The 13,211-nt window shown below is 44.8% G+C and overlaps 1 protein-coding gene across 2 annotated transcripts in view; it reads right to left on the bottom strand.

The window, feature by feature from the left end:
- The window catches only part of ACAN (aggrecan), a 190,800-nt gene that overhangs the window by 65,689 nt on the left and 111,900 nt on the right, over window positions 1-13,211 (bottom strand). For both annotated transcript variants that reach the window (XM_030189702.1, XM_030189701.1), the window contains exons 10-12: window positions 10,954-11,247; window positions 6,182-6,382; window positions 554-2,728 (exon numbers count right to left, since the gene is read on the bottom strand). In XM_030189702.1, the coding sequence (XP_030045562.1) occupies window positions 554-2,728; window positions 6,182-6,382; window positions 10,954-11,247 (2,670 nt within the window). The remainder of the gene's footprint in view (window positions 1-553; window positions 2,729-6,181; window positions 6,383-10,953; window positions 11,248-13,211) is intronic.

Consider the following 13,211-nt stretch of genomic DNA (forward strand, 5'->3'; position numbering starts at 1 on the left):
GTGCTATAGAAATTAGGCACTTGACATAGAATAGTGGCATAAGACAGATGCACAACTATTGCCAATAGTGTCCGTTAAGGCCAATTATTGATACTTATCATTAATTGGGTGTCCATATGTTTTACATTTTGTAATTTTAATGCTATGTTTATTTATATAGTCTCTCTCTCTCTCAAGAGAGAGAGAGAGAGAGAGAGAGAGAGAGAGAGAGAGATTATAACATATACACCACTTTGGGCATTCTGCTAAGTTCAGAAAGGTGATCTAAAATATTTTGAATAAATAAAGCCTTTAAAAAATGTTGTCACCATTGGGAGGTGAGTTACCTTCTAAAGTAAAGTTGAAAGGTTTGTGACTACTCTGAGTTATCTGTCTTTTTTAATATAGGGGTAGAAAAATATGACTTAACTCATTGTAACTTTAAAACTTGCCGTGCTTTGTAGATTCCCAGTTGCAGTACACAAAATACTCTCTCCTAATTAGTGAGTCATGGATGTATAACATTAGCAACAATTTGAATATTAACAGGTTTTACAAAGAGATTTGACTATACCTTCTACTTCTGGTGTTTTGGGGGGAACTTGAAGTGGGATGGTTGTCACAGTGGGTGTTGGAATATCCAGAGTAATGCTCTTATCAGGCACTTCTAATGCAGATGATTCTATCTCTAGTTTTGCCTCTTGGGGTTCACTAGTATAATGTGTTAATTCAGCTTCTGGAATTCTGCCATTGATAACAACATCTGGTAGGGTAGCTTCACCTGAAGCCTCTGTGATACGTAAATCTGGGGTTCCTGAAATGTCACCACCGATGTCTGTGCTACCTTCAGGCACTCTAGAAGATTCTCCACTAATAAATGGGATGCCAGATGGATCTCCACTGATCTCATGAACTGAAGAGGTTTCACCATTAATCATTCCAGAAGCAGAGGATTCACCACTCGTGAAGGTCATGCCACCCAGCTCCTGTGAAATGCTTGCATATGTCACAGTCTCTATTAATTCTGAAGTTAGTAAGGTAACATCTTGGCGTCCAGATGTCTCTCCACTAATTCCTGATAGTACTGAGGATTCTCCACTTATATCAATGACTCCAGAAATCTCCCCACTAGCCTCTGGAATACCAGAAGACTCTCCACTGATGTCAAAGATGCCTGATGACAGCCCACTAATATTCGTAACTCCAGACAACTCTCCAGAAGCTTCAGTTTCCCCCGAAGGAAGTCCACTGATTTCTAATACTCCAAATGGTCCTTCACCTGCTTCCTGTGGAACGGAAGTCTGTGTGTGAATTTCTTCCAAGATGGAATCCAAGAGAGAAATAGTAGGAATGGCAGATGTGAGGCCACTAGCATCATAAATTCTTGATGACAAGCCACTAATATATTCAACTCCTGAATGTTCTCCACTGAAGTCAAGTACTCCACTAGTGAGTCCATTAATGTCAACTGTTCCACTGGGGAGGCCACTTGTTTCTGAAATTTCAGCGCTAATGTCACTAGTATCAATATGGCCTGAACTTTGACCACTGATATCAATTCCAGATGCTGTTCCAGAGATATCTCCTTCCCCAGAAAGCAAGCCACTAAATTCCAAAGAGCCCTTGCCTTCTTCTTCTTTACCAAAAGGTGGTGTAACTTCTAGCAGACTAATATTCAGAAAAGTGATGTCAGAAGACTCACCACTTTCAAAGATGACTCCAGAATGCAATCCACTGATGTCTATTACCCCAGAAGGTTCTCCACTAATTTCAGTGATTCCAGAATGCTCTCCACTGAAATCTATTCCAGATGATTTTCCACTGATGTTAATTTTTCCAAAAACTTCTCCACTAATGTCACTTGTTCCTGATGGTAACCCACTAAAGTCATGTATACCAGATGAAACACCACTAATATCAAATACTCCAGATGGTTCTCCACTAAGATCAAATACTCCAGAAGACTCTTCACTGATATGAGGTAATCCAGATGGTTTTCCACTCATTTCAAATCCTGAAAATAGCCCACTGACTTCCACTTCACCAGATGTTAATCCAGATGTTTCTTCGGCACCACTAATATCAATTATTCCCTTACCTTCCTGTTCTTTTGCTTTTGTTGGTGTGATACCTTCCTCCCAGGTAGTATCTACATGTGTTATAGGTGGAATGCCAGATGACAATCCACTAAGATCATCATATCCAGATGACAGGCCACTAAAGAACTCAAGTCCAGAAGTCTCTCCACTAACTTCAGAAATTCCAGAAGACAACCCACTGATGTCTGGAGCGCCACTAAATTCTATTTCTACAGAAGGGAATTCTCCCAAACCCGAAATTCCAGATATATCCCCTGATATATCTTTTTCTGCAGATGGCAAACCACTGCCTTCAAGGATACAAGAAGACAATCCACTTATGTCCATTTCAACGGATGGTCTTCCACTTTGTACACATTCACCAGACACTTCTCCAGAAGGAATGCCATCACCACTCTGCTCTCCAGAAATTATGTCCACCCCTGATGGTATTCCACTTTCTTCAATCCCTGATGTTTCTCCACTGATTTGGTGTATTCCAGAAAAATCACCACTGATTTTTGGCTCTTCACTTGTATCTCCAGAAACCTCCCCAGATGGTTCTCCACTGACTGATGATTCCCCAGAAGGCAATCCACTTTCCAGAACAGGTGACTCTCCACTTATGATGTCTGGGTGTATACTCACAGGAGGAACTGCTGAAGGACTTACTGTACGAAATAAAAAAAGAGAAGAAAAGATCAAAATAATTGTCACAAATATTTTTTCAAACAGATGCAAATGTTTATGGGTGTTTGAAACATTTCAGGTTTTTTAATCAAAGTAAAATAAGGGTACAGAAAATACGTATTATGGAAAATAAAGAAAACAAATCCCTTTGGAAATATGGCACTTCTGTTCTTGCAGATCCACAGATGAGGTAAGAAGTGCTGTGGTGGGCGGAGAACTGTGGAAAAGATCAAGATGAGCTTGTTTTAAAGTATTGGAGGCAGAGGAAGGAGCGGTGCTCAGAACTATGGGTTCCTTTTACTAAGGTGTGCTGAGAAATGGCCTGCAGTAGTGTAGATGCATGTTTTGGGCACACACAGAATTATGTTTTAGCGCACCTACAAAAAATGCCCTTTTTTTGCAAAAATGGATGCGCGGCAAAATGAAAATTGCCGTGCGTCCATTTTGGGTCTCATGCGGTAACCAGGCGGTAATGGTCTACGCGCGTCAAATTCCACTTGACGCGCGTAGCTGCTGCGTGTCAGAAAATAAAAAAATATTTTCCAGACGGGCGTAGCGGACGCGCGCCAAAATTGAAATCACCGCAAGGGCCATGCGGTAACCGGGCAGTAACTCCAATTTGGCAAGCGTTGGGCATGCGTAGGGGCCTACACGGCTTAGTAAAAGGGCCCCTGAATTTTTAAGTAGGATTTTTAAAATTTGTTGTTTTAATAAATGAAATAAAAGAAATGAGACCCAAAAGGTGCAATTTTATGAAGCAATGTCCATGTATAAACATGTGAAATTGCACTGCCCATTACACACATACAAAATTGTGTATACTTTGGGCAGAGCAGTGAAGAGTTGCAATATACACGGTTTTTTCTAAATAAAATACTCAAATACATACATAGAGTACAGGACACACATATGTTTACACCGTCTTCAGAGCAGATGAAAATTTGTGCTTTAGAAAGTATTCACTACTTGGGAGTTAATGTCGAAGCCTATTTCGTAAAGGCGTATAGGTGCCTTTGAGGGGCATAATCGAACGGCGCCGGCCAAATTGATGGCCGGCCAGTGGGTGGAGCCAAGCGTATTTTCGAAATACGCTTGGCGCTGGCCAAATCACTCCCCAGGTTTGAAACAGGATCGCTGGCAGATCACCGGTTTTAGATGAGATGGCCGGCTCCGATTTTCAGCCATAATGGAAACCGGACCCGGCCATCTCAAACCTGGCGAAATGCAAGGCATTTGGCCGTGGGAGGAGCCAGCATTTGTAGTGCTCTGGCCCCCCTGACATGCCAGGACACCAACCGGGCACCCTAGGGGGCACTTAAAAAATTAGCTTCCAGGTGCATAACACCCTTCCCTTGTGTGCTGAGCCCCCCAAATCCCCCCAAATCCCCCCAAATCCCCCCCCAAAACCCATTGCCCACATGTCTACACCATTACCATAGCCCTAAGGGATGAAGGGGGGCACCTACATGTGGGTACAGTGGGTTTTGGGGTTTTTTGGAGGGCTCAACATTAACCACCACAAGTGGAACAGGTAGGGGGGGATGGGCCTGGGTCCACCTGCCTGAAGTGCAGTGCACCCAATAAAAACTGCTCCAGGGACCTGCATACTGCTGTCAGGGAGCTGGGTATGACATTTGAGGCTGGCATACAGGCTGGCAAAAAATGTTTTAATTTTTTTTTGTGTGTGTGTGGGAGGGGGTTGGTGACCACTTGGGGAGTAAGGGGAGATGATCCCCGATTCCCTCCGGTGGTCATCTGGTCAGTTGGGGCTCTTTTTTGGGACTTGGTCCTAAAAATACATGGACCAAGTCCGGCCGGCGAAATGCTCGTTTGAGCCGGCCTTTTTTTTTTCATAATAAGGGGAAGCCGGCCATCTCGTATCCCCGGCCCGCCCCCTTCCCGCCTTCGCTACCCTACGAACACGCTCACTTGAAGGTTGGCCGTCGCTGCAACGAAAAAGCAATTGGGGCCGGCCAAAATCGGCTTTCGATAATACCGATTTGGCCGGGATTGAGAGATCGCCGGCGATCTCCTGATTTGTGTCGGAAGATGGCTGGCGATCCCTTTTGAAAATAAGCCTGTTTGCTGTTTTTATTAAAACCTGTGCTTTTTTGACATTTCACAAGGGGCCCCCATTTATGAAATTACTCCTGAAATGTACTTAAAAACAACAAAAGAAGCAAAATCAAACGAAAAATTGTTCAGGGCCCACTCCTACTAAATCCTGGAAGAGCTTTTACGTTCAAAGGTTCGAGATCAGATCAACAGGACAGGTTTATAAAAAAGGCTCACGTACTTTCATATTATAGGGTGCCCTGATTATTTTAGACCATCTTTTCTTCTGTTTGAACTGGTCATTACACTTTCTGCCAGATTCTGTACAGATCGCCCAAAGTTGGGCACGGAAATTAGGGTGCAGAACTCAGATCCGCATGCAAACTAATTAGTTAATGAGAAGTTAATAGGGTAATAATTGGTGTTAATTTGGCACTCATTTGGAATTCTGTGGGGATTTGCTGTACACCCTACTCTATAAAATGGCATACAGCTCCAAAGGGGACGTGACCATGGGAGGGGCATTGCAGGTCAGGGGCTTTCCCAGGATTTAGGTGCTATGTTATAAAATAATGTCATTTATTATTATTATTTGTTACATTTGTATCCCACATTTTCCCACCTATTTGCAGGGTCTATGTGGCTTACGTGGTAACGTAAGGCGTTTGCCAAGACCGGTAGAGAAAAAAATATACAAGGTGATATTGTGGTTGAATAAAAGTGCATTTGATTCAGAAATAATGGGGGTCGAAGGGAGGGAAGGTTAAATAATGTCCAGTATGATCGTTGGGTTTGCTGTGATGCAGAGTGTAGACATCTATGTTGGGTCAGTAGGATATGCCTATTGAACAGGTAAGTGTTCAATGTGTCTGTTTGTCCTGATTTAGATTGTAAGCTCTTTTAAGCAGGGACTATCTTTCTTCTTCATGTTCAATTGTAAAGCCCTGCGTACGACTGGTAGCGCTATAGAAGTGATTTATATTAGTAGTAGATTTCCTGAAGTTTAAATGGTCGTAGATCATTTTCACTGCTTTTGGCAATGCGTTCCATAGTTGTATGCTTATATATATATATTTGCACGCCTAACTGCCATTAGTTGTGTGCTTATATATATATATATATATTTGCACGCCTGCCAATAGTTGGGCGCCAGCATTTACACCCATTTTTGACAGGTGTAGATGCTCATGCTCAAAGTCATGCACAAGACATGCACTAAGCTAGTATTCTATAAAGGCCATTCCGGGCAAAGTGCCCTTTACAGTATACTATCTTTGCACAGATCATCCCCGCATCTAAATTTGGGTGTCATTTACTGAATTCCCTCCTTTTTGACCATGTGGGTCTAGACAACTTTTATCCACTTGCAGGACACCCACCTGGAACCATATACCCATCAGTTGGAAGACCAGTGACTTCTTTTAACCAGAAATCAGTTTGATTTTCAAGGGCAGTGGTAAGTTCCATTTCCACAGTTGTCTCTTCCCTGGAGGGCATGCCTTCCACATGTGGATATACGTGGGTCACCAAAATATCTTCAGATGTCTCGGTGCCTTCCACTTCTTCCAGAGATGGCAGAGCTAGAATAGGAAATAAATAAATAAGGAAGGTTTCTTTTTCAGTGTAAAGCTACAGTCCACATTATGCCCCTGATTCTATAAAGGTCGCCAAACATTGTGTGCGCAAATTTAGACGTGTTCCTGATTTTGTTTGTGCAACTTAATGCCCATGGGACCAACAGTTGGCTTTTTAATAAGCAATTATTTACGCAAAGGTCCAAAAAGGGGGGGGGGGGGGGCAAGAAAATGGGAAGGTCATGGGCATTCCAGAGTGGAACAGGGTGTGGTTTTGTGTTACACGTGTAATTACAGAATATGGGTGCTCCGTGCATAAATTTAGGCACATGTATTTGCACCACGTTTTTATTGGTACAAATGGCTGCACCTAAATTTACGCACAACCTCTCTGCTTAAGCAATAATTCTATAAACCCCACTGAACCTTAGGCACGGCTTATCGAATGCTGCTTAAGCAGTTTTATTTGGCGCAGATTGTTTTAGGCTCCATTTATAGAATCTAGCCCTTTGAGGATATTCTATAACCAGGATGCCTAGGATAAGAGAATTAGCACCTGTTTATATTGTTGTGCCTTTTAGTACATCAGTGTCTACGTAAGAGCAAAGCTCCCTCAGGCCAGGTCCAGTTCAGGTTCGAATCTATGAATATCTGGCCTGAATTTATTTTGGGAACACAGGACAATGGAGAAAAACGCCAAACGGTGAAGCAATAAAAATAAAAACAATGTGATGTGTAATCAAACGATTAAAACAGTCCTTTATGAAAACAATGGAGGACCCAGTTCTTAAATAAAACAATGTAAGACCCGACATGGGCCCTGTTTTGGCCTAATGGCCTGCTCCAGGAGTCCAAAATAATCTGTGTGCATTTAATGCAGTAAATCCTTTACAATACATGAAGAAAGGGACACCTTGATGACGTTGCAATGCCAAGGATCCCCGCTGGAGAATCCACTAGATGTAAAACATAGGTATCACCTATGTGATAAAACAGTAGCTCCCTCTCTAGCACATACTGCAACACAACTTGTTGGGTTGGGTCCCGTGTTGTCCTACTGGGTTCTCCACATTGTTTTTATTGTTATTGCCTCACCTTTTGGTGTTTTCCTGCACTGTCCTGTTTCTCCTGGACTGTTCTGTGAAGTTTGGGACTTCCTTTTCTTTGTTGCTGCTGTTGATTTTATTTGGACAATCAGAGGCAGAGGCTGGCCTATGCGTATCTGAAGCCCTAGGAGAACCTTGAGCTGTGCATCTCCCCCCACCCTTCCTGCATAGTCCAGCATTTCCACTTCCCTCCTTATTCCTCCACCAGGTAACCAGGAGTATTTAAGGAAATATTTCTTCATGGAAAGGGCAGTAGATGCATGGATACAGCAGAGGTGGTGGAGGCAAGAACAGTAACTGAATTCAAGAAAGCATGGGACAAGCGCAGAGGATCTCCAAGGCTGAGGAAAGCATCGAAGAGATGAGCAGAAGGCCTAGAGATGGGTAGATGCCAGACTGGTTGGAGTTAATGTCGTTTATATGCTCTCATGCTCTGGGTTTCTGTCTGTGTTAATTCTTTGGCTGCCTTGCCCTCCAACAAACATCCTGGCTTTGAATATCCAGAATAATGCCACAGCTGAATATTGACCCCAATAATAATAAAGACTAGTCAAATAGCTGGGCAAAGAAAATGCTAATATTAGGTAAATGGTACAGAAACCTGGACAGTTTCCAGTTCTACTTGGGCTAATATGCAGGATACAAATTAAACCCTACTACACAATGATACCTAAGCTTGCAATAGACCAGGGGCGTAGCTACGGGTGGGCCTGGGTGGGCCCAGGCCCACCCAATTTCAGTCCAGGCCCGCCCAGCGCCAGCGCCAGCTCACATTGCCGGCCACTGCTGCTTTTCCTGATGAGCAGCAGTGGCCGGCGCTACAAAAAGAAGAAGCGCTCAGCTGACTGAGCTGAGCGCCAACGCGTCCCTAAGGACGAGAAAAAAATGTTTTTAAAAAAATGCGGCACCGCAGGCAGCCTCGCAGCATTGGCTGCTGGCTCTGCAGGCTCCTCCCGTCTCTTACATCACTGCCCCTGTAGCGAAGCAGGGGCAGTGACGAAAGAGACGGAAGGAGCCTGCAGAGGCAGCAGCCAATGCTGCGAGGCTGCCTGCAGTGCCGCTTTTTTAAAAAAAACATTTTTTCTCGTCGGGTTAGCGTTGGCGCTCAGCTCAGTCAGCTGAGCGCTTCTTCTTTTTGTAGCGCCGGCCCTGCTGCTCATCAGGAAAAGCAGCAGTGGCCGGCAATGGGAGCTGGGGCTGGTGGGCCTGAATGGGAGAGGGAAAATGGATGGCAGGATGGGGAGAAAGAGGAAAAATGGAAGGATGGGGGAGAGAAAGAGGGAAAATGGAAGGATGGGGAGAGAAAGAGGGAAAACAGATGGCAGGATGGCAGAGAAAGAGGGAAAATGGAAGGATGGGGAGAGAAAGAGGGAAAACAGATGGCAGGATGGGGAGAAAGAGGGAAAATGGAAGGATGGGGAGAGAAAGAGGGAAAACAGATGGCAGGATGGGGAGAAAGAGGGAAAATGGAAGGATGGGGAGAGAAAGAGGGAAAACAGATGTGAGGATGGCAGAGAAAGAGGGAAAATGGAAGGATGGGGAGAGAAAGAGGGAAAACAGATGGCAGGATGGGGAGAAAGAGGGAAAATGGAAGGATGGGGAGAGAGAGGGAAAATGGAAGGATGGGGAGAGAAAGGGAAAACAGATGGGAGGATGGCAGAGAAAGAGGGAAAACAGATGGGAGGATGGCAGAGAAAGAGGGAAAATGGAAGGATGGGGAGAGAAAGAGGGAAATCAGATGGGAGGATGGCAGAGAAAGAGGGAAAATGGAAGGATGTGGAGAGAAAGAGGGAAAACAGATGGGAGGATGGCAGAGAAAGAGGGAAAATGGAGGATGGGGAGAGAAAGAGGGAAAACAGATGGGAGGATGGCAGAGAAAGAGGGAAAACGGAGGATGGGGAGAGAAAGAGGGAAACAGATGGGAGGATGGCAGAGAAAGAGGGAAAACGGAGGATGGGGAGAGAAAGAGGGAAAACAGATGGGGAGGATGGCAGAGAAAGAGGGAAAATGGAAGGATGGGGAGAGAAAGAGGGAAAACGGAAGGAAGGATGGCAGAGAAAGAGGGAAAATGGAAGGATAGGGAGAGAAAGAGGGAAAACAGACGGGAGGATTGCAGAGAAAGAGGGAAAACAGACGGAAGGATGTCAGAGAAAGAGGGGAAACGGAAGGATGGGGAGAGAAAGAGGGAAAACAGATGGCAGGATGGGGAGAGAAAGAGGGAAAACAGATGGGAGGATGGCAGAGAAAGAGGGGAAACGGAAGGATGGGGAGAGAAAGAGGGAAAACAGATGGCAGGATGGGGAGAGAAAGAGGGAAAACAGATGGGAGGATGGCAGAGAAAGAGGGAAAATGGAAGGATGGGGAGAGAAAGAGGGAAGATGCTGGATGGAAGGGTAGGGAGAAAGAGGTGACACTGGACGGAAGGATGCAGAAAGAAAGAGGGGAGACTATTGGAAGGATGGGGAGAGAGAGGGGAGACACTGGAAGGATGGGGAGAGAAAGAGGAGAGGCTGCATGGAAAGGGGGAGTAGTGAAAGATTGGAGAATAAGAGGAAGGGGCATGGGGAGAACAAGGGTGAGAAAAAGATGAAAAGCCATAAGTAGATGAAGGAAATTAAAGAATGGATAGTAAGAATGAATTAAATCTGGACACAGAGAGAGGCAGAAAAATATTGAAGAAAGCAAAGAAAAAGGAGAGAAAAATGACAAATGGCCAGGAAACCCTGGCAGAAGAGTTAAGCGAAAACGAAGGAAAGCAGAATCTAGAGACAGGGAGCAACACAATGAGAAAAAGTAAATGGCCATACAACAAAGGTAAAGAAAATAATTTTATGTTTAATTTAGGGTAAAGTAATATGGTGTTAATAAAGTTTCAGAGACCAATACTTCCTTCCTTAGGTCAGGAGAGGATACCGTAACAGCATTATACTGACCTGAGGCAGGAGGTTTTGGCCTCTGAAAGCTCACTGAAAAGGATTAGGCTATTAAATAAATTGTCTGAAATCTGATGCACTGAAAAGCAGCACTTTACCCTGTGTGACAAATGCATCTGAGTGTGACTACATTTTGCTGGAGGGGGGGGGGGGTAGAGAGAAAATTTTGTGCCCACCCACTTTGGGTTCAGGCCCACCCAAAATTGGCAGTCTGGCTACGCCACTGCAATAGACTATACATAACTCTCCCTCTCTATGATTCCCAGTGTGTCTCTAACACACGATCCTTATCCGACCACAGCAGCTCCATGTATTTGTTTCTCTACTGGAGATGGCGAACGCCTCCTCAGTACAATGTAAGCCACATTGAGCCTGCAAATAGGTGGGAAAATGTGGGATAAAAATGTAACAAATAAATAAAAAATAAAAAGACTGGAAATGAATGATTGCAGCTCTAAGCAGCTATTGATGACAGGAATGAATGCGCCTACAGTGAAATATATCTTTAAAAATCTGGTGTTTTACACAGCACACATACCTATGAAACAGAAGACATTGTACTGTGATAGGTAGTCAGGATACTCTGTTTGGTTGGAATGGGTGTAGACGGTTCTCACTCCAGGGGTATCTCCTCCGCAGTCAGGGCGTGGGGTCACGATGGGGTAACGGACACTGCCATCAGCAAGCCAGCCAGGTTGACATTTGTCTAGTCCTCTTTTCCAGGCAGCATACAGCTGTCCAGTTGAAGCAAGGGTGGCATTTTGACTCTGACAATATTCACGAGCTTCTCGGAAGGTGAACTGATATTGCTGGCTTGCATAGAACACCTTTCCTGGAAAAAAAGAAAACCCTAGATAAATTTTTTTTTTTTTTTTTGGAGCCCAGCATGTTTGGATTTTCTCCTGAGTTGGAAATGGCCTCCATCTGCAATTACCTAAGGCTTTTCCACATTTTTAACATTGTTCTTCATCCCAGCTTGCCCAATCAATATTCAGTAGCTCTTAACTGGGCAGTATGCATATTTAGGCACATTCTCAATTTGCGTACGCAATTTAATAGAATAATCAGCCAATTAGTGACAAAGCTTGGCACAAATTAGATTTAATTTGGACTGACCTGCATAAAGTTAGATGAAGGTTCCGGGTTGAAAATTTACTCATGGCCCAAAAAAGGGGGAGCGGAAATGGGAGGGTGATGGGCATTTAGGGGTAGATCAGGGGTGTGGTTTTAAGTTACATACGTGATTGTAGAATAATGATGCTGCATGTGTAAATTTAGGTGCAGGCATTTGCACCAGCTTTTCATTGGTGCAAATGGTGGCACTTAAATTTATGTGAAATCTCTCCGCTTAAGCGTTGGTTCCATAAACCGTGCTGAACTTTAGGTGCAGTTTATAGAATACCGCTTAAGCGGGGGAGGGGGGGTTCAGCACTGATTTTTGAAGCACCATATATATAGAACCTAGCCCTGTGCCACTGGTGACCAAAAAAATGCTGACCCTGTCAGCTGAATATTTACCCCTTAACTTTTGTTAGGAGCATACTTTTTTGGATAATGGCCTCTTTGAGGTAATTTTATAACAGGCTGCACAGACTGAGAGGGCAGGAAGGTGCCTATTTGTAGCTTATTTTACGAAGACATATATGTGCCTATGGGGCACATTTTTGAAAGAGAAGGACGTCCATCTTTCGACATAAATCGGAAGATGGACGTCCTTCTCCCATGGACGTCCAAATCGGTATAATCGAAACCCGATTTAGGACGTCTCCAACTGCACTCCATCGTAAGGACGGCCAAAGTTCAAGGGGGCATGTCGGAGGCATAGAGGAGGTGGGACTTGGGCGTGCCTAACACTTGGATGTCCTTGAACCATAATAAAAAAAACAAGGATGTCCCTGACGAACACTTGGACGTTTTCACCCAGACCTGTTTTTCTTACGACTAAGGCACAAAAAGGTGCCCGAAATGACCAGATGACCACCGGAGAGAATCGGGGATGACCTTCCGTTACTCCCCCAGTGGTCACTAACCTCCTACCACCCTCAAGAAACATCTTTAAAAATATGTCATGCCAGCCTCAGATGTCATACACAGGTCCATGACAGCGCATGCAGGTCCCGGGAGCAGTTTTAGTGGGTACTGCAGGCCCATACCCCCTCTACCTGTTACATTTGTGGAGGAAACAGCAAGCCCTCCAAAACCCACCAGAAACCCACTGTACCCACATCTAGGTGCCCTCCTTCACCCGTAAGGGCTATGATAGTGGTGTACAGTTGTGGGTAGTGGGTTTTGGGGGGATTTTGGGGGGCTCTGCACACAAGGTAAGGGAGCTATGTATCTGGGAACATTTTATGAAGTCCACTGCAGTGCCCCCTAGGGTTATTTAATGTGCTATGATGGTTCCATCTGTGACACTACCACATATTCCTTTTATGGATATAACTAGCCGTTAAGCCCGTTAAAACGGGCAAGATTTCCAGCTACCCTCCTCACCGCCACTCCCTCCCCCCTCCGTGCCGGGCCCCCTGCACTGACCTGATCTCTCACCTCTGTGTGAACGCGCTGCAGGCAGCAGCAGATCGCTCTGCTGCTGCCTGCAGTGCTTCCACACGGAGGTGAGAGGCGCTGTCAGGTCAGTGCAGGGGGCCCGATACGGAGGGGGGCGGGGCGGGGATGGGGGGGAGGGTGGAGGTTGGTACTACTACTACTATTTAGCATTTCTATAGCGCTACAAGGCATACGCAGCGCTGCACAAACATAGAAGAAAGACAGTCCCTGCTCAAAGAGCTTACAATC

Source organism: Microcaecilia unicolor, chromosome 1 (genome assembly GCF_901765095.1).
Source record: "Microcaecilia unicolor chromosome 1, aMicUni1.1, whole genome shotgun sequence".
Lineage (NCBI taxonomy): Eukaryota > Metazoa > Chordata > Amphibia > Gymnophiona > Siphonopidae > Microcaecilia > Microcaecilia unicolor.